At 39.9% G+C, this 25,308-nt stretch overlaps 1 protein-coding gene across 9 annotated transcripts in view; it reads left to right on the top strand.

Annotated features, from left to right (window-relative positions):
* Positions 1 to 24,987, top strand: part of MID1 (midline 1) — a 363,233-nt gene extending 338,246 nt beyond the window's left edge. For 8 of the 9 annotated variants that reach the window (XM_061627092.1, XM_061627091.1, XM_061627096.1 and 5 more), the window contains 5 exons: positions 964 to 1,091; positions 4,833 to 4,976; positions 20,653 to 20,814; positions 22,715 to 22,922; positions 23,521 to 24,985. In XM_061627092.1, the coding sequence (XP_061483076.1) occupies positions 964 to 1,091; positions 4,833 to 4,976; positions 20,653 to 20,814; positions 22,715 to 22,922; positions 23,521 to 23,869 (991 nt within the window). In that variant the 3' untranslated portion in view covers positions 23,870 to 24,985. Of the gene's footprint in view, positions 1 to 963; positions 1,092 to 4,832; positions 4,977 to 20,652; positions 20,815 to 22,714; positions 22,923 to 23,520 lie in introns of all 9 variants that reach the window. The other variant, XM_061627097.1, reaches the window with a different exon arrangement.
* The last annotated feature ends 321 nt before the right edge of the window (positions 24,988 to 25,308 follow it).

Genomic DNA, 25,308 nt, shown 5'->3' with positions numbered 1-25,308 from the left:
CTTATGACTTCAGCTTCACCCAGCAGACTGCAGATTTAAAATGGTGTAACTGTTATCAGGTGGAAAAGTGTTCTACATCTCTTCATAGAAAAAAATGTGTCAAGCAACACCTGGAGTAGTTAGCAGAGCTGTGTTAAGGAAAAAATGCAAAAGAAAATCTGTCAAGACAATTTAATTCTTTTCTGCAAGAAATAAATACTATGGTGCTTCTGTGAAATTTCTTGAGTGGTATGAAACAAAACCACAACTCTGATAGTTTTCCAGTATTTAGCTCAGCATGTTTAATGCTTGAATTAAATCATGATAAAATTTGCAGCAGACTAAAAAAAAAACATTCAGTTTATTGTGATGCAACCAAAAAAAGATATTGTGATGACCAAAACAAATTGTTGTTTACCGCATTAGCCCCAGTCTTAACTTTAAGCAACATAACATAAACATATCATTACTTTGATTAGTTGTATTTCTTGGTAATATGTGTTCTGCAGTGAATCACAAAGCAACTACAGCCTTGTGCCTACTTTCTAAAATGAGAGAGCTGGGGCTCAGACTGCCTACATTTGACTTTTTGCTTTACTAGCAATGCCCCCTGATTATAATGGGTAGTGGAGATTATAGAGCACATTTTTTGCATGCAGAAGGTCCCCCGTTCAATCCCAACATCTCCAGTTAAAAAAGAAGCAGGTAGCTGATGATGCGAAAGTCCTCTGTCCAAGACCCTGGAGAACTGGTGCCAGAGTAAACAAGACTGGACTAGATAGACAAATAGTCTGAGTATAAGACAGCTTCCTGTGTTGCACATGACTCTGGGAGTGTTTATTACTATTTAGTGCTCTGGAAATGGCATTCCGCACATATTCCAGTGCATTTTGTTCCTTATGTTACATCCCATGCCCTTGACATTCAAAACAACGTCCCAGTCTGCATCCAGGCTCAAATTAAGCCTTGATTTTTCCACTGCAGAGTCGCCATGGCAACAGCATCTTCTCAGGTTCTAATTCCTGAAATTAATCTTAATGACACTTTTGACACGTTTGCACTGGATTTTACCAGAGAGAAGAAACTACTGGAATGTCTTGATTATCTTACAGGTAAGATACTAGAATATATAGTAGATATATATATATATATGTGATTAATCCACCTTCAAGTAGAGCAGAACATAATGTGATGAGTTGGATAAAAGGGAAGCCACTATTGCTCAAAGGGTGGCACTTATTTGTTTGTTTTTTTATTAGATTTATATCACCCTTCCTCCCGATAGGAGTCCAGGCGGCAATTTTAAGGAAGCATCTTACATTAGTTACTTCCCCTTTGTGCAAATGAGTGGATGGAGCAAAATTTCCCTTGCCCCAGCATGAAGCTCCCTGAGAAGTGTTGATGTAATACTATGACAAACTGTTCAACCCTTGTAATTGGCAAGTCAAACCACTTCCCTGTGCCTCTTGGTACCGTAGAAATGGCTCTTATTTATTGTAGTTGTTTCTTCTCCATCATCATCTTGCATCTAGTCAGATACATGTTTTTATTTTAGTTGGTTTGCATCCCTTTCAGCAATTCCCATATGTCATAAAAGATTTCCAGCTTGGAAAAAATGTATAATGATGGACTTTCATGATGTAATATGGAGGGCAGCACAAATCATAGTCATATAATGAACCTTCTTTGAAGATTCCCTTCTGCCTTGTGGCATACTCTTTGCATACAAGAAAAATGTTTAGACATTTGTTCAGACATGAACAAATAAATGTTAAAGTTTGCAAAAAAAATAAATCTGCCAGTTCTTAAGGAATTAAAACAACAGGCTTGAATGTTACATCTTATTTTAATACGAGTTGTGGCCATAAATATCTGACCTCTACTCCATTTAAGAGTACATTTTACAGCTACAAGACTGGCTGTGTACTAAACCCAGCATGGATTTTTCGCATTCCATGTTAAATTAAAAATACCTCCCATGCCATTCGGATGCTTCCTATAAGCTCATTTAAAAACAAAACCTTACAAAACTATAGTCCTGAACTCAGAAACGCTTACTTAACAACCCTCTATGTTTTCATGACGATACACAAAACAGTCAGAAAGAATTGAGAGTTCAACGTGTAATCAAGTGAGAGAGAAAACCCAGAGCCCTTTTGGACTTTTTTCTGTCAGAATTCTCGTAATCTGTTGAAACTAATTAAAAATCTGCCATGTTCACAGAGTACCTGTAATCCTATTACTGACCTTTCCCCATACTCTGACCATCTTCTGCAGTTTAAAAGTTTTAAAAATGCCTGGCAGATTTTTAATTAATTTAAGAAATGTTGCATTGAAGTCAATGATCAGCTGGGACATGCTCAGTAAGAACCAACTGTCAGTGTTCTAAAAGCCAGACTCACAGCTGCTTGACTAATCAGGGGGCCACACCCATGCCAGGTATTTATTGCACTTTAAACAGTCATGGCTTCCCCTAAAGAATCCAGGGAAATATGGTTTGTGAAGGGTGCTTAGGAGACTCCTATTCCCCTGACAGAGCTCCAGTGGCCAGAGTGGTTTAACAGTTAGCCCCTCTTCTGGGGATTGTAGCTCTTTGAGTGGTGCAGGGCATCTCCTAGCAACTCTCAGCACCCTTCACTAACTACACTTCCCAGGATTCTTTGGGGGAAGCCATGACTGTCTAAAGTGAAATAAAAGTCTGTTGTGGATGTGGCCTGGGGCAGCTTTCGTTTAAATTTGGGTAGCAGGGTACATGTGTCCCCTGTAGAATAAAAAGGTGAGGGAAACCCTGAAAAAGAATGATACTGTTCACAATATTTTCCTTTTGGAAAGGAAAGGGGCTTCCCCTCTGCCCAGTGGCCACCCACCCAATCTCTTCTCCTTCCCCTTCCTGCCCCCCTCTTCCCCTCCTTGCCCCTCCCCCAGGTCAGTTTCACCTATCCTAAGCATGACTGCACAGGAGTAATTCCCATTGAAGTCAAGCATGCAAATGATCAGACCTGCCTTTCCCCTTCTTCGCCTCTCCCTTCCTTCCTTCTTCCTTCTCCCCTGCCCACTCCAGCCCTTCCTCCCTCCTTCCCTCCCCCCCATGGTCAATATTACCTATCCTAAGCATGATTACACAGGAGCAAATCTCACTGAACTCTAAACATGCAAATAATCAAACCTGTCCTCCCCTTCCTCCTACTTGCTCCACTCCCCCTCTTCCCCTCTGCCCTTCCTCCCCTCCCCAACCCCCTGTGGTCAGTTTCACATATACTAAGCATGTTTGCAGGGGAGTAAATCCCACTGAACTCAATAAGCATGCAAATGATCAATCCATTCTCGGCAAACTTGCACAGGATCCCATTTCTTACCTCCCGGATTAAAAAGTAGAGAAATTCAGTAATAGGCAAAGAAAATCTTGCAGTTTAAGAATGTACCTATAGCTCACAGATATTTCTATCAAACGTTAAGAAGCAGGGAAATTGGGCAGTTATAGTGAATGCACCAGGGGAGCAGGAGACCTGACCTCCTCTCTGAGAGGCACATGCTACCAAATTCTTCCAAGCTACATAGGAAGTGGATTGGACTGTGAAAGACCAAGCCAAATTGTGTTTGCATTTTGACAAATTTGTAGGGCAGTACAATATGTCAGAAGCTCGCCTCCTTACTAGCTTGCATAACAATTTCTGCATCCAGCCATCAATACTTTTTTTCTTGAACAGAAAATAAGTTGGATACAATTGAGCATAAGCAGGATTCAGGATAATTGGGATTTGGGATAATTGTCTACACACTATTGGGATTTGAAATCAAACTGTAGCATCCATAATTGAGATCAATAATGTCTTCAGCAAAATATTCTTTTATGATTCCTGATAGAAGACTGTTTCTTAATTGACCATTTTAGTCGCTATGTGGTGGAGGATTGCATTCTTTATAAAATTGATTCTTTAAATAAAAACCCTCATGGGCACAGTTTCCATGCAGATGGTGACAGCATGGGGTCAGTGAAGCCCTCTCTCTTGCTCTGCTTTTGCTAAATGCATAGCTTACAACTTTTAGTACGTGATGTAGGCGAGACTGTAGAAAAAAGATAAGTGTAACTAATGCCTTTTTCCAGTTCTGGCTGGTTCACCATCTTTGGCCCCTTTTGGACAGAGATGACTGACCACACTACTCCATGCTCTGGTAATTCCTAGATTGGTTTACTGCAATGCTATCTACATGGGGCTGCCCTTGAAGACAACTAGGAAACTTCAACTGGTCCAAAATCCAGCAGCCAGATGACTGGCTGGGTTCGCTTAGATCTCATACAACCTCTGTTTTAAAACAGCTGCATTGGTTGCCAGTTCATTTCTATACTTAATTCAAGGTCCTCATGCTAACATTTAAAGCTCTAAATGACTTAGGTCCTGAACATCTGAAAGACCGCCTCCTTTCCTCCAGACCGTCTTGATTGTTGAGATCAGCGGGGGGGGGCTTTTTGTAATTTCGCCAACCTCAGAAGGTCGGGGGGGGTCCGGAAGAGGGCACTCTCTATTAAGGCTCCTAAGTTGTGGAACTCCCTCCCCACCAAGGTGCATCTGGCAATTTGACTGTACAGTTTTAGGTGCTGAAGACAATGCTGAAGACACAGCTCTTCACTCTGGCCTTTGACACCTGAGATATATATATTTTAGGACCCACCCTTTTGTGTGATCTTAAGTTGTTTTTAATTGTTTTTAATGCCATATTTTGTTGTAAATTGTTGTAACCTGCCCTGGGACCTTTGGGTGAAAGGCGGTTGATGATGATGATAATGGGATGAATGACTGGAATGAAAGGGAAATATGTGACAAATATTAATAATTGCTTTCAATTTTTCATAGCTCCAAATCCTCCAACAATTAGAGAAGAGCTTTGTACAGCTTCTTATGACACAATCACAGTCCACTGGACGTCAGATGATGAATTCAGTGTGGTCTCCTATGAGTTGCAGTATACCATTTTCACTGGACAAGCTAACGTAGTTAGTAAGTACAAATAATTTTGCATCTAGATGCATTTCATTTTGATTTTCAGAAAATTGATTCCCAACAAATAAGAACATAAGAACATAAGAAGAGCCTGCTGGATCAGGCCAGTGGCCCATCTAGTCCAGCATCCTGTTCTCACAGTGGCCAACCAGGTGCCTGGGGGAAGCCCACAAGCAGGACCCGAGTGCAAGAACACTCTCCCCTCCTGAGGCTTCCGGCAACTGGTTTTCAGAAGCATGCTGCCTCTGACTAGGGTGGCAGAGCACAGCCATCACGGCTAGTAGCCATTGATAGCCCTGTCCTCCATGAATTTGTCTAATCTTCTTTTAAAGCCATCCAAGCTGGTGGCCATTACTGCATCTTGTGGGAGCAAATTCCATAGTTTAACTATGCGCTGAGTAAAGAAGTACTTCCTTTTCTGTCCTGAATCTTCCAACATTCAGCTTCTTTGAATGTCCACGAGTTCTAGTATTATGAGAGAGGGAGAAGAACTTTTCTCTATCCACTTTCTCAATGCCATGCATAATTTTATATACTTCTATCATGTCTCCTCTGACCCGCCTTTTCTCTAAACTAAAAAGCCCCAAATGCTGCAACCTTTCCTCGTAAGGGAGTCGCTCCATCCCCTTGATCATTCTGGTTGCCCTCTTCTGAACCTTTTCCAACTCTATAATATCCTTTTTGAGATGAGGCGACCAGAACTGTACACAGTATTCCAAATGCGGCCGCACCATAGATTTATACAACGGCATTATGATATCGGCTGTTTTATTTTCAATACCTTTCCTAATTATTGCTAGCATGGAATTTGCCTTTTTCACAGCTGCCGCACACTGGGTCAACATTTTCATCGTGCTGTCCACTACAACCCCGAGGTCTCTCTCCTGGTCAGTCACCGCCAGTTCAGACCCCATGAGCGTATATGTGAAATTAAGTTTTTTTGCTCCAATATGCATAATTTTACACTTGTTTATATTGAATTGCATTTGCCATTTTTCCACCCATTCACTCAGTTTGGAGAGGTCTTTTTGGAGCTCTTCGCAATCCCTTTTTGTTTTAACAACCCTGAACAATTTAGTGTCGTCAGCAAACTTGGCCACTTCACTGCTCACTCCTAATTCTAGGTCATTAATGAACAAGTTGAAAAGTACAGGTCCCAATACCGATCCTTGAGGGACTCCACTTTCTACAGCCCTCCATTGGGAGAACTGTCCGTTGATTCCTACTCTCTGCTTTCTGCTTCTTAACCAATTCCTTATCCACAAGAGGACCTCTCCTCTTATTCCATGACTGCTAAGCTTCCTCAGAAGCCTTTGGTGAGGTACCTTGTCAAATGCTTTTTGAAAGTCTAAGTACACTATGTCCACTGGATCACCTCTATCTATATGCTTGTTGACACTCTCAAAGAATTCTAATAGGTTACTGAGACAGGACTTTCCCTTGCAGAAGCCATGCTGGCTCTGCTTCAGCAAGGCTTGTTCTTCTATGTGCTTAGTTAATCTAGCTTTAATCATACTTTCTACCAGTTTTCCAGGGACAGAAGTTAAGCTAACTGGCCTGTAATTTCCGGGATCCCCTCTGGATCCCTTTTTGGAGATTGGTGTTACATTTGCCACTTTCCAGTCCTCAGGCACGGAGGAGGACCCGAGGGACAAGTTACATATTTTAGTTAGCAGATCAGCAATTTCACCTTTGAGTTCTTTGAGAACTCTCGGGTGGATGCCATCCGGGCCCGGTGATTTGTCAGTTTTTATATTGTCCATTAAGCTTAGAACTTCCTCTCTCGTTACCACTATTTGTCTTAGTTCCTCAGAATCCCTTCCTGCAAATGTTAGTTCAGGTTCAGGGATCTGCCCTATATCTTCCACTGTGAAGACAGATGCAAAGAATTCATTTAGCTTCTCTGCAATCTCCTTATCGTTCTTTAGTACACCTTTGACTCCCTTATCATCCAAGGGTCCAATTGTCTCCCTAGATGGTCTCCTGCTTTGAATGTATTTATAGAATTTTTTGTTGTTGGTTTTTATGTTCTTAGCAATGTGCTCCTCAAATTCTTTTTTAGCATCCCTTACTGTCTTCTTGCATTTCTTTTCCCAGAGTTTGTGTTCTTTTTTATTTTCTTCATTTGGACAAGACTTCCATTTTCTGAAGGAAGACTTTTTGCCTCTAAGAGCTTCCTTGACTTTGCTCGTTAACCATGCTGGCATCTTCTTGGCCCTGGCGGTACCTTTTCTGATCTGCGGTATGCACTCCAGTTGAGCTTCTAATATAGTGTTTTTAAACAACTTCCAAGCATTTTCGAGTGATGTGACCCTCTGGACTTTGTTTTTCAGCTTTCTTTTTACCAATCCCCTCATTTTTGTGAAGTTTCCTCTTCTGAAGTCAAATGTGACCGTGTTGGATTTTCTTGGCAATTGGCCAGTTACATGTATGTTTAATTTAATAGCACTGTGGTCACTGCTCCCAATCGGTTCAACAACACTTACATCTCACACCAGGTCCCGGTCCCCACTGAGGATTAAGTCCAGGGTTGCCGTCCCTCTGGTCGGTTCCATGACCAACTGGTCTAGGGAATAGTCATTTAGAATATCTAGAAACTTTGCTTCTTTGTCATGACTGGAACACATATGCAGCCAGTCTATGTCCGGGTAGTTGAAGTCACCCATTACTACCACATTTCCTAGTTTGGATGCTTCCTCAATTTCATATCTCATCTCAAGGTCTCCCTGAGCATTTTGATCAGGGGGACGATAGATCGTTCCCAGTATTAAGTCCCTCCTGGGGCACGGTATCACCACCCACAACGATTCTGTGGAGGAGTCTGCCTCTTTTGGGGTTTCGAGCTCGCTGGATTCAATGCCTTCTTTCACGTATAGAGCGACTCCGCCACCAATACGTCCTTCCCTGTCCTTCTGATATAGTTTATATCCAGGGATAACCGTATCCCACTGGTTTTCTCCATTCCACCAGGTCTCGGTTATGCTCACTATATCAATGCTCTTCTCTAAGACCAAGCACTCCAGTTCTCCCATCTTGGTTCGGAGGCTCCTAGCATTAGCGTACAGGCACTTGTAAGCAGTGTCTCTCTTCAAGTGTCTTTGGCACTTGTGGTTAGGCCTGTGGTAATTTTGTTCTTCTGAATTTATATCCTGTGCCCCTGCTCTCACAATGCCTACTTCTAGGCCTACCCCTTTTAAAATTTCATCATTTCTTTGGTTTTTATCCCAGGGGGGAGGTTTATTCCGAACCGGACCTTTCTCAGCTCCTGTCGGGTTTCCCCCCTCAGTCAGTTTAAAAGCTGCTCTGCTACCTTTTTAATTTTAAGTGCCAGCAGTCTGGTTCCATTCTGGTTCAAGTGGAGCCCGTCCCTTTTGTACAGGCCCGGCTTGTCCCAAAATGTTCCCCAGTGCCTAACAAATCCGAACCCTTCCACCCGACACCATCGTCTCATCCACGCATTGAGACTGCGAAGCTGGGCCTGTCTGGCTGGTCCTGCGCGTGGAACCGGTAGCATTTCAGAGAAAGCCACCTTGGAGGTCCTGGCTTTCAGCATCCTACCTAGCAACCTAAATTTTGCTTCCAGGACCTCACGGCTGCATTTCCCCATGTCGTTGGTGCCAACGTGCACCACGACCACTGACTCCTTCCCAGCACTGTCTACCAAACTATCTAAACGACGGGCAATATCCGCAACCTTCGCACCAGGCAGGCAAAACACCTTGCGGTCTACACGCCCATCACACACCCCACTGTCTATGTTCCTAATGATCGAATCACCCACTACAAGGATCCCTCCACCCCCTTTATTTATTTATTAATCATAAATAAGTCAAATAGAGAAGAGAAAAAGCTCATATTTTTATGCTCTGCATTCTTTAAGTAGAATCTAAGCCATGATAATGAGGGACCTAACAGGATGTTTCACATTCTAAGAGATCTTGAGAACCCTGAAGACTTAACTTGCGTACACACCATACATTTAAAGCTCATCCACCTCAAAGAATTCTGGAAATGGTAGTTAGAGCTACAATTCCTAACACCCTTAACAAACTACAGTTCCCAAGATTCTTGGAAGACAGATGTGCTTTAAGTGTATGGTGTGTACACAGCCTTAGTGTTCCCACAAGCAATATCCAGGCTGCAAGCTGGCTGTAATACCTTAGAAAGTTATTTCAAATTAAAATGTAATAAAGAGTCTTGTGACTCTCTTAAATTTATTGTTGCATGACTTTCAGAGGTCAGATGAATGTAATCACGTCGTGATATCCCATTTGGTGCATATTCTCACATATACATATTCACTAATAGGCAAAAAACCTTGCAGTTTAAGAACATACCTATAGCCAACAAATATTTCTATCAAACTTTAAAAAACAAGGAAATTGGGCAGCTATAGTGAATGCACCAGGGGAGCAGGAAACCTGACCTTCTCTCTGAGATACTGGACTGCCCTACACATATGTCAAAATGCAAAGACAATTTGGGTTGGTCTTTCACAGTCCAATCCACTTGCTTTGGAGCTTGGAAGAATCTGGTAACATGTGCCTCTGAGCATATGGTGAGCGGTGGCAACACCTGCCATCTCCAAAGATGGAGAATTGCATTTTTGTATGTTTGTTGGTGTTCTTCTACCTTTGCTTCTTACCTGTGTTACTGTTATTTCTACAGAGAATCTAACCCAGAAAATTATATTTCTCTCATTATTCATCCTAGAAATCTGTGCCAATTTATTTTTATTAATTTCGAAGCCTTTGTATTGGTCAATGTCATATGATGGTGAAATTTTGTGTTTCACCTGGAGGTTATGCTCTATTTCTATTTTGGTCACATTAACAGTTGAATCTGAAACTGCAGTTTGATGTAAAATCAGACTAATTACAATATGTTGCTACTTAAGCAATCACTGTAGCTGTTGGAAAAAACAAACGTGGCCTTCCCCAGATGCATGTTTTCAGCCTGCTATGCTTAAACTACTCCACTTAAGGAAAGGTGGGCATGGTTTATTAAAAACAAAGCACACCTAGAATTTTGCTAGAATATATTACACCTCCCACTGTTTTATCTTGCACAAACAGAGACACTCCTGATGTCCACTGGAGACTGTTCTGAAGAATAGTCAGTGCCATTATTCCACAATTGTTTTTGGAGGTTTTGTTTAGTGTTGCAAAGTGTTGCTGTACTTCACATATTCATAGTAACAGAAGCAAAAGAAAATGATTTACTATAGGAAACTTCATTAGAATTGCAAAGTAAATCAAACATATTTAAAGTGACTATCTGAACTATATCAACAGTTTTAATATTGTTGCTTCCTCCCTGCTAAAACAAGACCAGTACAGCACATGTCTTGTTTCTGTTATTTGGGCTGATTGCAGGTGTTGCCACCACTCACCATATGCTCAGAGGCACATGTTACCAAATTCTTCCAAGCTACACAGTAAGTGGATTGCACTATGAAAGACCAACCCAAGTTGTGTTTGCATTTTGACAATTTTGTAGGGCAGTACAATATCTCAGAGAGGAGGTCAGGTCTCCTGCTCCCCTGGTGCATTCACTATAGATGCCCAATTTCCCTGCTTTTTAAAGTTTGACAGAAATATCTGTTGGCTATAGCTATGTTCTTAAACCGCAAGGTTTTTTGCCTATTAGTGAATTTCTCTGCTTTTTAATCCGGGAGGTATGAAATGGGATCTTGTGCAAGTTTGCTGAGAATGGATTGATCATTTGCATGCTTATTGAGTTCAGTGGGATTTATTCCCCTAAAATCATGCTTAGGATATGTGAAACTGACCACAGGGAATGGTGAAGGGATGAGGGGGAGGGGAGCAGGCTGGAAGAGGAGGAGGGCAGGTTTGATTATTTGCATGTTTATTGAGTTCAGTGGGATTTACTCCCGTGCAATCATGCTTAGGTTAGGTAAAACTGACCCATGGGAGGGAGGCCTGGAGTGGGAAGGAGAGCAGGAAAAGGAAGAGGGGAGGGGAGGAAGGGAGAGGAGGGGAGGAGATTGGGTGGGTGGTCACTGGGCAGAGGGGAAGCCCCTTTCCTTTCCAAAAGGAAAATATTGTGAACAGTATCATTGTTTTTCAGGGTTTCCCCCACCTTTTTATTCAACAGCAGGCACATGTACCCTCCCACCCAAATTTAAACCAAAGCTTTCCCTGGCCACATCCACACCATACCTTTATTTCACTTTAGACAGTCATGGTTTCTCCCAAAGAATCCTGGGAAGTGTAGTTAGTGAAGGGTGCTGAGAGTTGCTAGGAGATGCCCTGTTCCCCTCACAGGTCATCAATCAGAGCGGCTGACTGTTAAACCACTCTGGCCACTGGAGCTCTGTCTGGAGAATAGGAGTCTCCTCTAAGCACTCTTCACAAATTACACTTCCCAGGATTTGGGGAAAGCCATGACTGTCTAAATTGAAATATAGGTCTGGCATGGGTTTGGCCACCTGATTAGGAAAGCCAAGCAGCTGTGAGTCTGGCTTTTAGAACAGTGACAGTTGGTTCTTTCGGAGCATGCTCATAATGCTAAATTTCTTAAATTAATTAAAAATCAGCCAGGCATTTTTTATACTTTTAAACTGCAGAAGATGAAAGTCAGAGTATGGAAGTCTGGTTTTTTTCTCTCTTTTTACACTTTGAACTGTCGATTCTCTCTGACTGTTTTGTGTATCACCATGAAAATTTACAGGGTTGTTAAGCAAGGGTTTCTGAGTTCGGGACTATAAGTTTTGTAAGGTTTTGTTTTGAAATGAGCTTATGGGAAGCATCAGAATGGTGTGTGGGTATTTTCAATTTACATTGCAGAATGCGAAAAATCCATGCTGACTATAGTATACAGCCACTCTTATTGCTGTATACAGAAAGAAATGAAGGAATTAATTACAAAGGGAACTAAACACACAAGAGATAGGTGTGTCACATTAGTTTATTTTATCTTGAGAGCGCAAATGAAAATGAGATCCAGCAAAGGTAAGACAAGACAATCTGGAGGGAGGCTGAGCTGGATCACAATTGAGTTTAATAGTTTGGTGGAGATAACAGGGGCTAGAGAGGTTGTATTTTGCTTGCTAGCTACTGAACGGCAGTTGCAACTATTTTTGGCTATACCTTGTTAACTCCATATATTTTGTTTTAGTTTTTCACATTCCTTAACTTAAGAGTGCAATTTCATTCACCTCTTTGGGACTGAATATTGACATGCTTAAAGAAATACCATAGTCAAGTTTTTTAAAAAAATACCTTAGGATCTTGACCATAGTATGCTTCATATTTTGCCAGTAAAGTGTATAAGATTGTGAAAGTACTCCTACAACTGTATTAACTATACATCAAAGAAGTATTAGCAATTGAAATAAATCTAATGGGTAAAATCCAAAGTTTCATTTTCCGTTTGCAGAATGGCATTTGATCTAGAAGAGTAATCTGTTAACATAAGGAAAGGGGAGGTGATTTACTTTGCAGCCCAACACCTATCCATGCTGTTCCGGAGGGCCCCTCAACCCTCTGAAACAGTTTTGACAGGGCGGGGATACAAGGAGCTGCAGCAAGAATGGGGCATTAAAGAAAACAGTTTCACCTTTTTTTACATTAATGGACGCCTCTGGATCAGAAGCCATTCCACAGGCAGAAGAGCAGCATTAGATTTCACCCAAAGAATCTTTTTTAAAATTCAATCTAATTTCCATAATAGAACCTGTTTATTTTATTATGGATCAAGTTTAACTTACAAGTCCTTACTCATTAACATCATGCATCCGTCAAATGTCAGTAATACAACTGCACAATTTCTATTAGTTAAAATTATTTAATTATTGCTTTTCCAAAGTGTTTGATGATGACAGAGCATTACTTAATGCTGAAGGTGAAATGGGTTGGGTTCTTGGGTTGTATTTCCCCCCTTCCTCCATTGATTTCTTTATACATTTTTCAACAAGTCATATTTTTCTGTGACGCAGTTTCCTTCTGTAAGCATTAAATGAAGGGAAAAGATATGTTTTTGTTGCTGTTAATAGTAGCTGTGGTGCTTTTTATTTAATTGTGATGTTGTTGGTGTGTTTTGCTATTCATTTGTGTATATGTTGTATTATTTTATTTTTGTATACCACCATGGACCTCTTTAATAAAAAAGCATTAGTCATTTTAGAAACAAATCAGTTCATAGAGATTCTTTGTTGAAATATAGGACTGTACAGACATGCAATTTATGCTAGTTTGAAGGTCAGGAGCAGAGTCAAGTTGATCATGAATTCTGTTTCAAGATCTAATATTGTACCATTTATTATTTTGAATTAATATATCACCATATTTGCCAATGGAAAATGATTGGAGTAACCAGTTAGCTGGTATTTTTGTGGAGTGATTAAAAATAAATAGTGAATAAATATCTGGTTTGATTTGTGTATTCTAAGATATTAAAAGCATGCATGTGTCTAAAATATTTCATGAATTTTCCAGATAGTACTTAATTTGCATGTCTAAATGTGTAATGTAGTTGAGTAGAAACAAATATGGTAATCTTAGATTTATGAATTTTGTGACTGCCTAGATGCAAAGAATCCTGAATGCTGCAAAGGAATTGGAGCAAAATAGATAAAGTGAAGAAGACATGGAAGGGCAATAGGTTTCTTTGATTAATAACTAGCAAGAAAACAAACCTAAGTGATAATAAATTATGCTTCATTCTGTCTGACCCATTTCCATGCATGGTATTATGCTGACAGAAGGCACTCTGAGAGGTAAAGACAGTACGTCAGCTGCATAGCATTAGAGAGAGGCTTTAGAACAAAGCTTCTGCATTTTGAGAAATACAGTAGAGGATGTTATTCTAGACTTGATGCAATGAAGCTTAAAATAGTGACTCAGTATAAAATCATCTTGTCCTAATGAGGTGGGGAGGCAAATATTAATTGTATGTCATGGACTGAATAACATGGCAGCAGTACCAGAATGTGAGGTTAGGAATTGCAGCTTATTTTTATGCATAGTTGCATTGATGCACATGAATAAAAGTCAGTGGATCATTTAAATATTATTATAGTTTTTAAAAAGATCCAATCATTGGCTTAGATTCAAGGATCCCCCAGTGCAAGCTGAAAATATGACCCCTCACATGGTAGTGTGGTGGTTTGTTGGCTTGCCAATATCACTTCACAGCTGTTGCCCGTCACACCCCTGTTCTAGAAAGTTGCCTCTGTTTGGCAGCTTCTAGAAACAAGCTGCTGGGTCTCTGAAAAATATTTCACAAGGGTTGCTTTCCTGACTGGTTTCATTTTCTTGTTTTTTTTTCAAACTTTTGCTGTAGCTTGTGAGAACAAAAATTACCTATTGGAAAGAAAACCTTTTCCTATATGGATGCTTTTTGCAGAGATATCACTCTGACTGAAACAAGTTAGAATTGTCTTTTTACATTTTTACACCATTGTTGTCCTCTTTATATGTCTACCAGTATTTGTTATTGTTTATTTATTTGGAAAGAGTCATAGACAATCTATCACCAGGGTGTGCATGGTTCATGCTAAATTGAGAGGCTCATCATCTTCTGTGTCTGCCAGTGAATTAGTGAAGAGGAAGTAGATAGCATAGCATACCATGTGCAACCACTGTGCATTCATTCCCTCGTGACAACATAAATATATCACTCTTGATATATAGCCACACATTCAATTTACACTGCTCACTGCTCTGGAATTTGCTTTGTAGAACTAAATAGCAAGACTGCCTGCACTGTTCCTCTTAACTGTAATTAAAGATCAACTCACTGAACAGTTCTAATGGATTTAATAAATACAACAAATTAGTCCCACATTCTGTTGAAATACTTTGTGTTTAGCTTGTCATAGTTTATAGTTTAACTCCTAAAATCTCAGTTAATAAATTTATATTACTAAAGGGTTTGTGGGGTGGTGGTGTTAAGTGATCCTTAATTTTCTGGGGAAATCTATTAATTGAGATTTTAAGAGCTGAAGGATTTGGGTTCGGTGTAAAGCAAGGATGGATTCAGTGGTGAATTTTGTTGTCAATAGGATTATATCTAGATAGGTTTGTACCTCCTGCCTGTGAGAACCTCCAATAACTGCAATACTTCAAGAAAACAAGACTTTCACAGTTTGTTAAAAGCATGAATTCCACTGAACACTGGAACCCAGAGCTTGGGGGGATATTTCAGTGATTATGAACATCATATGGTGATTGCTCTTTGGCACTATTGTTTTATCTTCTGAGTTAACAACAGATTAAAGATTCCTTTACTCACACTTGTTTTCCTACACTGATATTACCTCTGAGTATGAAAAAATGCATATACCATGCATGCAAAATCATATATACATCTGTTTTAGTCAATGGATCTGCATCCATCCAAAAGTCTCATTACAAAAATAATTGCTGATCTACAAACTTATTACAAAATAACTGTAGCCAGATTTTATTGCTGCAATTTCCTGTTCACACAATGAGACTCCCCTTTGTGTAGCTATAGAATGTGAAAAATATGCATGGTGCTCCATCTTCCAAAGCTGTTAAAGGAAAATATATGAGTATTTGGAGCAGTTAATGGCCTAGTTATGTTATTTTTCCCTCCTATGCCAGACCAGAATATCTGTATCGCAAAAGAGATATCACTTGCAGATATTTCCTGCTAATTTCTTAGGGATTTTTCATTGCCATTTAGTTTGTAGTATTCACTCTGTGAGAACCAGTCACAGATCATTCATGTGTTGGAGAAGGTGTGTGTCAAAAACTCATGAAACAGAGCTATGTAAACTCCTTGTCCAAATTGGCATTTTAAACTTGTAAAAAAAAATTAATAAACTAGCTTCCTCTGAATAGCATTAATGTTTTGGAATTCAGGTTGCATTGGTAATAATCCATTTACTAAATGCAGATCATGTACTAAAAGTTGTCAGATATGTATTTACAAAAAAATAGAGCAGGAAAAAGGGCTTCATTGAACCTACTAGATAGTCACCTTCTGCATGGAAATTGTGGCCCATTGGGGTTTTATTTAAAGTATGCATTTTATAAAGAATTCCGTCCTCTAACACATCACTACTACATTAAGAAACAGTCTGCTATCAGGAATCCCGCAAGAATATTTTGCTGAAAACATTTTAAACGCAACTGGAATCTCAGGATGAACGGTGGACAATACATTACATTCATCATCATCATCATCATTGACGTCATGGATGCTGCAATTTGATTTCCAATCCCAATATTGTAGTTCTGCCTGTGTAGACAATTATCCTCAGTCCTCTTTATACCCAGTTCTATCCCATTTATTATCTATTTTTTTTAAAAAATGGTGGCTGGATACAGAAATGGTTATGCAAGCTAGTGAGAGGAAGGGAAATGGTGGCTGGATGCAGAAATTCCTGTGCAAGTTAACTGGGAATTTAAGAACCTTTATGGAATGCACTTTCAGATGTGTATCCAAATTAGTGCTGAGTGGTAATGCCCCTGATCAAATTCACCTCTCATTCACAAGTAGTGGTTTTAAAAACATATGAACGTCCCTAAGCATTAAGATTAACCCCTGGCGTCCTGCTCTTTCTCTATCAGTGAAGACCTCATTTTAAATAAATATATGAAAATATCAGATCATTATATCTCAGAAAGTATATGCATTTAGCAGAAATGGCTATTTATTATTTTCAAACCTTGTGTGAGATCTGAAGGGGAAGCATCATATGTCTGTCACCTCTTAATACAATTTTCCCACTTATATAAGGTTTGTATTTTAAATGCTTGGAATGCTCAGGAGATTGTATAGTCTTCCTGTGACATTTGCACTCTTGGTGTCATCCACTGTACTGCTGAAACAGTGGATCCAGCAATAGAAGGATTTCCAATGAGAATATTTTTTTTCACATCTGCTCTTTGAACTTCAACAGCAACAAATCCTGAAGATGTTTTATGATTGATTACCTCCAGACTGTAAAATGAAAAAAGAAATCCTTCTCCTCCCTACCCCAGTATCTCACAAATTGTGCATGATAACCTCATTATAGTCAATGCACTATTCCAGTCTCTAATTTACATTTCATTCATTTTTTAGAATACAGCTTTTAAAATGCATTATTGTACCACATGTGGGAACTTACTGTGCCTGTTTTAAAGCACTACTTTTTGAAATCAGAAACCTGAATTGACTTGCAACAGTAGTGCTTCATAGCTGTTACTTCTGCTCATATGCCTGTGGCTCATAAAACTGGAAAGAGCCTAAAATTTTGTGTAGTTCAATGTCACTGCAATAGTACAAGCCAAAACAACATCCTACTGATGTTGATTTGGGGGAAAAGAATAGAAATGCCATAATATCGCTGTTCAACTTATGCTGCTGTATAAGGGAATCTATGAGGTGTTAATTTTCATTTACAGTATGAGTTTAAATTTAACAGAAACACACACAATAGAATTAAGTTCCCTTTTCCCCCCAAAACAGTCAAGAAAATCTATTGGGCTAAGTCACAAGATATGTATAGAAACTCATCCAGGACATCATCATGTGTTAGCCATATTCCATGAGATCATGGGAGATTCAGGATCCAAAACTGTCTCTAGAGAACCTTTCTGCACTAAACTACTTTTGAGAGCTGGTGAAAAGGAAAGGGAGTATAGCAGTTGCATTTAGCCAAAGACGAGGCTGGCAGTTCTTTCCCTTCGATAATAAATTACTTCTGGTCTTGGTGATAAGAGGGCAAGTTGCTCCATGAAGGTGGCCTGCAGACATTCTTCAGAAGCGGAAGGAGAAGTAGTACTGATAACTTGTGTTTCTTTGTAAAAGTTGAACCAGATACTTGTGCATCTCCCTCCAGGATAGATGTGAGTTTTGCAAATTTGCAGAAGCCACAGATCTTTCTACACAGCAGATACATGTTTCTGTTTCAGACATTATAGCGCAAACACAAAAACAGGAAAGAAGCTCTTCTCAGTCAACCGGGTTTTTTTTGAGTTGTTGTAGGTTACAAGTTTAACCTTATATATTGTCTGCTTTTTGTTGTTTTGCACTTAAGAAAGACTTGTGGTTTTTTCACCTTAACATGGGATCAGAACTGCCCTTGCTGCAGCTTGAACCCATTCTGTCAGTAATTTATTTGAACAAACCACCCTTTTCCTTATAGGAACTATTTACATATTTATGCCCACTGGGCCTGGAATCAGCATCTGGGCATAGTGGGCAAGTACCAGAGCTTCTGCACTCCAGCAAGACCCCACTGGACTGATGACTAACCATTGGACTCATACACAGCATTGCCATCATGGCCACTGCCTACACTGCCAGTACCGCCAGACGCTCAACTGCTCCCCCCTACATACTGACTTGGTAGCCTGCACTTTTTGCATCCACATTGAGTATGACATCTTGATCTCTCGGTGGTGTTTGATACCATTGACCATGGTATCCTTCTGGGCTGACTTGGTATGATGGGTATCAGAGGCACTGTTTTACAGTGGTTCCGGTCCTATCTCCAGGGTCATTTTCAGAAAATAGTATTGGGTGATTGTCTTTCAGCCCCCTGGCAGTTGTGCTGTGGGATGCCACAGGGTACCATCTTGTCCCCCATGCTGTTTAATATCTATATGAAGTTCTTGGGAGCAGTCATCAAGAGATTTGGAATGAGGTGTCAGCAGTATGATGATAATACCCTGCTCTGTTTGTCTGTAACATCTGAATCAGGAAAGGCCGTGCAAGCCCTGGACCGCTGCCTGGACTCAGTGGAGGGCTGGATGAGAGCCAATAAACTGACTCTGAATCCTAGCAAGATGGAGGTGCTGTGGGTTTGTGGTTCCCGAGTTCGGATAATTGGCCAGTTGCCTGCTTTGGACGGGATCATATTCCCTCTGAAAGAGTAGGTCTGTGGGGGTGCTCCTCAACCATCTTTGTTGCTAGAGGGTCAGGTGACCTAAGTGGCTAGGAGTGCCTTTTACCAGCTTCGGCTGGTAAGACAGCTGCAGCCATTCCTGGACTAGGATAGCCTGACCACTGTTGTCCATGCACTGGTAACCTCCAGGCTGGATTACTGTAATGCACTCTATGTGGGGTTGCCCTTGACATTGAACTGGAAGCTGCAGCTAGTGCAAAATGAAGCAGCAAGACTGCTCACTGGGGCAGGGTATCACCAACATGTCACCCTGCTGCTGAAAGAATTGCACTGGCTGCCTATTCACTACCGGGCTAAGTTCAAGGTGCTGGTTTTGATGTACAAAGCCCTATACAGCTTGGGACCAAATACCTGAAAGACCATCTTAGTCCTTATATACCAGCCTTTCCCAACTAGTGTGCCACCAGGTGTTGTTGGACCACAACTCCCATCAGCCTCAGCCAGCATTGCAAATGGTCAGGAAAGATGGGAATTGTGGTCCAACAACATCTGGTGGCCCACTAGTTGGCAAAGGCTGTTATATACCCAATCGATCACTGCACTCTGCAGGTGAGGGCCTCCTGCAGATACCATCTTATGAGGAGGTCCGTTCTGCACAACATAGGAAATGGACCTACCCTTTGAAATTCCCTCCCTTTAAATATTAGATAGGTGCCATCTGTAGAGACCTTACCCCAGTCTGTGTCTGTGTTGGAATTGCTTTTTAATGCATTTTTAAAGCTTTTTTAAAAAATATGTTTTTAAAGCTTTTTGTTTTAATATGTTTTTAAGGATGTTTTGTTTTAATATATTTTAAAGTCTGTTTTATGATGTTTTAGAATGTTTTTAGTGCTTTTGTTTGCCACCTTGGGCTCCTACTGGGAGGAAGGACAGGATATAAATCTAATAAATAAATAAATAAATATGAGGAATCTAAGCTGGTGACCACCCACCATGAATTCACAGAGAGCAGTGGCTTGGCTCCCATCCAAAAGTACTGCTGCCCCCCACATCCTAAAAGAGGGGGTGAGTGAATGGCAGCAGCTGCACCACATGAAGAGCAATGCTGGGCAAGGGCCCATATCTGTACCAGGGGTGCCATTGGTGGTGCCCTGCCAAGGGCCCATTAAACTTGGCAATGGTGCCCATTAATCAAGATGAGTGCCATTTGTTCGGCTGTCAGTTTGTGATCCAAGCTTCAAATAACCTCTTCTGCTTTCTCTTGGCTCTTCTGCAGCTTATTTGTATAATCTTCTGCCAACTTCTATGATGGCAGGTTTGCACTTTTATATTTTAACTACAAAACAGAGCAAAACTGTTGTATTAAATAATGAACAGATGGTATTTCTTTAATATTTTAGTATATTACCAATGAAATCATTCCTGTAAGGAGAATTTTTCATAGAGTTATCATCAAGTCCGTCCTGAACTATTAAAAGGTTTGGACAAGGGACAGGTTTGGCAAATAAGAAACAATTTACCATGGACTCCTTAGTTGTGAATGGTACTCTAAACTCACATTAAAATGGCAATTTAATGGATATGCACCATTTACAATTGGCATCCATGCACATGTATTTACTATTTAAATTCATCTTTCTGTACCTAAATTTAAGAAATAAAGTGTGCATTGTCCATCAGTTAGTGGGAAAACTGATGCATCAACTTGGCCGGGCCCATTTAGAGAGGCAAAGGCCTGATTTTCTTTTGGCTTTTTCAGTGACATTTTTAGGTTCACCTAATTGTTCAGGTGCATTCAAGAAATTCCTTCGTAAATCGACTAATGCTTTTGATTTGAAATCACAGGTCTGTGTAATTCGGCCGACAGCTGGATGATTGTTCCTAATATCAAACAAAACCACTACACTGTGCATGGCCTGCAGAGTGGCACCAAGTACATATTCATTGTTAAGGCCATTAATCAGGCTGGCAGCCGAAACAGTGAGCCGGGAAAGCTGAAGACAAACAGTGAGTAATGTTACATCCATCCTGCATGCACTTTATTTTTCCCCTCATCTCAATTCTACTTGGCTTGATGCTTGAAAGACACAGAGGACCTCATATTTTAGCACTCTCCGCAATTGTGTGCGATTTATTTTGTTTTGCTGGAATAGCTACTTAAAGACCTGCAGCCTGTCAACCTACTGCATTCATTTATGGAAGCTCATTTAGATTGCTGTCCTACAGTATGTCCACATATCTGGGAATAAGCCCCTTTGAATTCAGTAGAACTTACTTCTGCATAGGATTGGTCTGTTAAGCTCTCGAATGCCAAAGGTAGAAGGGAAGAAAAGAAATCTTGATAGGAGTTTTGTTGTTTTTGTACTCTAATCATTTACATTTTCTCAGTTTTATTTATTTTACTTGTATTTGTTTTTCAATACATTTTATATTCTACCTTTCTGCGTAGACATTCAGGCTGGGCTCACAGTTACAGAATTTAAAACCAAATTTAAAGTATGATGTATTTATATTTTGGTTGTTTTATCATGCCTTGATTTGAACCACTTTGAATGTAATGCATACAGAAAAGCAGTATACAAAAAGTAAAACAATATGAAAAAACCACTGAGAAAACAAAACCGACATAAAAAATAGCAAAGCAATTAAATCAAGCCACAGGTTTCTTCGTGAGCCAGGTTTTAGCTGCTCACCAAAAGGTGAGGAGTGAGATTGACAAACAAGCCTCGTCAAGGAAGGTGTTCTACACTCTAGGTATTGCTGTTGAAAAAGCCCTCTTTCATGTTCCTACCTGCCAAATTTCAGTGTATATGTGGCAGAATCATCAAGGCTTCAGATGTCAAACAGAGTGTTCAAGTAGCCTTACACGAAACAAGGCAATTCTTGAGACGTGAAAAATAATTGTCATTTCCTTGTGGATATTAAACAGTTTCAAATTCTCTATTTTAGGGTCCAAACATTAGAACTCTTTAGTGTGACCAAGAAGCAGAACAAAGACTGCGATCATGCAAATGAAATACAGCAACCATAATTCATAGCCACCAGGGACATAGAATAGGTTTGGGGAGCAATCCAAGCCCAAGATTCACTGGAATGAGGAGGGTTGGAATACACAGATCTCCAGTTCAGCCAGCTGCAGTCCCCCATCCCAGCTCAGCTAGAGATACACCAATATAAATTCCATCCCAGCTTGGCTGAAGCTGGGCCAGTCAAGGCCAGGGAGAGTCCTGAAAAGGGACCATGGGTGGGGCAGGGGAGACTTACCTCTGTTCTAAACTCCTGTCAACTCAGTCACATGACTTAGCAACCCAATAGAAGTTACACTGGCAAAAAGTGGTATAAGTCAAACTCTATTTTAAAGGCTTGTTTTTCCTCTGCCAGGCTCAGGGACTAGCTCAGCTGGCAGTAGCCCTGCTCCAGAAAAAAGTTTGGAATAGGGGTAACTTACTCTGGCATAATTTAGGTTGGCAAGAATTATACAGTAGGCCCCCGCTTTACAGCACTTCACTTTATGGTGCTTCGCTAATGCAGCAGTCTCAATTAGACGCAATTAGACTAAAGCACTACTCATACGGTGCTTGTTCCACTTTTACGGCGGTTTTTGGTTGTCGCGCACCATTCTATTCAATGAGTTCCGCTTTTCAGCGGTTTTAGCTTTTCAGCAGAGGTCCGAAATGTAACCCGCCGTATGAGTGGGGCCCTACTGTACTGGCTTCCTATAGCTTGGATTGCTGTAGCCACTCCTGAGTGGTGTGCCTGAGTTTAAATGAATGATTGCTATTCACTCTTCTTGAGTGTAAAGTCAAGTACTATGCTTGGGGACAATGTTGCAGAAGAAGCAAAACAGGCTTATGATCAAGTGCTCATTATGAATGTTCAGCACTCTTTTATCTTGTTCATATTCAAGGCCAACCATTTAAACTGGATCCCAAGTCTGCCCACAGAAAGCTAAAAGTATCTCATGACAACTTGACAGTGGAGCGTGATGAAACCTCTTCTAAGAAGAGCCATACACCTGAGCGTTTTACCAGCCAAGGGAGCTATGGGGTAGCTGGCAATGTATTTATTGACAGTGGACGACATTACTGGGAAGTTGTTATCAGTGGAAGTACATGGTAGGTGGGTCAGACTAACCAATGACCCATGTTTTATTTTGTTTTGTGATGAATAAAAGCTTGATATTGACTGCATTTTCTACAGTGAAGAAATAACTAAGGTAGGAAAATAAAAATCAGCATTTGACCATCAGATTCCATCATATAATGGCTCCCCCCCCCATAATAGCAATATATATTTGTCCAACTCTGATGGATTTGTGAGCTGAACAGAATGCTGGTTGGCTATCCCTAGTTTTGAAGGAGGAGAATGAAAAGTTATTAGTAAACAACTGTTCTATTAGTAGTTACTCTCTTGCAATTTTCATAATGTATATAATCCAGAACTGGTTCATACTGAGTGTTCCAACTTCACGACATGGCATTGTTACAGCAAATAGAATGTTTGGGGCAATAAGATTTGCATGACTTGTCTTTCACAATGTAATGAAGAACATTAATTAAATATGTGTTGACATTTTGGTTTGCTTTCAGTTCATGAGAATATGAAAGGCATAAACAAAAAGAGGCATGCATATTACTTCAGAGAATAGTACGCTAAAGTACAGAAAACTGGATGACATAGAATATGCACTTTCTCAACTCATTTGTTTTCCAGGTACGCCATTGGTATTTCTTACAAGTCAGCGCCAAAACACGAATGGATTGGAAAGAATTCTGCCTCTTGGGTTCTTTGCCGCTGTAATAATACATGGGTGGTAAGACACAACAGCAAAGAAATTCCAATAGAACCTGCACCCCATCTTCGCCGTGTTGGAATTTTATTGGACTACGACAATGGTTCCTTAGCCTTTTATGATGCTTTGAACTCCCTGCATCTTTACACTTTTGACATTACATTTGCACAACCCGTGTGCCCAACATTTACTGTCTGGAATAAGTGTTTGACAATAATAACGGGGCTTCCCATCCCAGACCACTTAGATTCCACTGAACATATGCCATGATTGTTGCTGAACAGAAATGGATGTTGAATGTCCAGTGGACATCACATATACTTCCAACTGAATTGTGACTGGAAAAATAATAACAGAAGAACATGGGATACAAAAGTCTCCCTAATACTTCAAGCCAGGACTGAGAAAGGGATGGTCTCTTCAGTCATTACTGTTTATTTTGTATTAAAGGCAAGATAACGCTTTAATAATTTCTCAAAATGCTTTTGTATTTAGTCTCTTTCAGGAAAATTTATAAATTATTTATATAAAAAAAGAAACCCTAAATTGGATATTTGCATTTGGGCACCTCATAAGAATGACTTGTTTTTGCACATTAAGGGCTCGGTCACAAAGATTTTATTAGCTGTTTCCCATAATTTGATTTTATAACAGTGAAAGCAAGCTGGAAATATTTGAAAGGATGATGCAATACTAATTCTTCAGTATTTGTTCCCTCGGTACTATCTAAGTGCCACCTTCACAACACAAAACAACACTTCACTTGGAGCACATTAGCTTCTACATCAAGAAATGACAATGTCTAAATCAACCAGCAGTCAATGTAATGGATCACAGTTTTCTTACCTGCTGATGCTGTATCTTTGTCACTTTTTAAGGATATGTATATTTGATTTTCGTCTCTGAAAACCAAGGCAGTTGAGATAAGTCTGACTTCATTTTAAGTAAAACATACCACTTGGTGGTCACGTTCTGGTGGTACCTATGTGAATCCACATCATTTAAGAGGTACATGAAGCATCCACATATGCAGTGCTAGAGATGGGTTATGTACACCTGATTTTAAACTTAAATGTGAGCATTTTGTTTTATTATGTTATAGTGTATCAATAAAAATAGCAAAGGTATCTGTTTGTAAACAGTACCTGGAAAGAGTCTGCACTTCAATGTATCATTGTGTTGGATATTAGAAGGGACCTAGGGTTCAGTCTACTCCTGTTGAGCAGCAGTGCTGCAGGAGCCAACTTGCTAGCATCTTGAGCTTCTTATGAATGTAGTAGAAATGAAATCATATATTTGTCTGACCCTGCTCTTTTTTCCACCTATACTCAAAAAAATACTTTTATATTTAGAATATATCATGATATATCCAGTAGTTCTGTGTAAATTTTAGACTAGACACATTTTTGCATTATATATGACATGCAGAAGACAAATTCAACAGTTAAATAGGTTGTCAATAATGCAGTCTACAAACTTCTTAAATTGACATAACCTATACTATTTTCCAAATTAAAGATCAAGCAGCTTCTGATATTCTTACCTGGATTGACTACCTAGGCATCAATTTACTTACTGTATGTATTTATATACCACTTATATGGCAAAATGGCTTACCACATAAAATCAATACCTACATAATTAAAATACCTAATTAAAACATTAAAACTTCCTTAATTAAAATGTACAATAAAACAAACCAGTTAAAA

The sequence above is a fragment of the Rhineura floridana genome, chromosome 5 (assembly GCF_030035675.1).
Source record: "Rhineura floridana isolate rRhiFlo1 chromosome 5, rRhiFlo1.hap2, whole genome shotgun sequence".
In the NCBI taxonomy this organism is placed as follows: Eukaryota; Metazoa; Chordata; class Lepidosauria; order Squamata; family Rhineuridae; genus Rhineura; species Rhineura floridana.
Note: the sequence above shows the minus strand (reverse complement) of the source record. Positions and strands in the feature narration are given on the sequence as shown.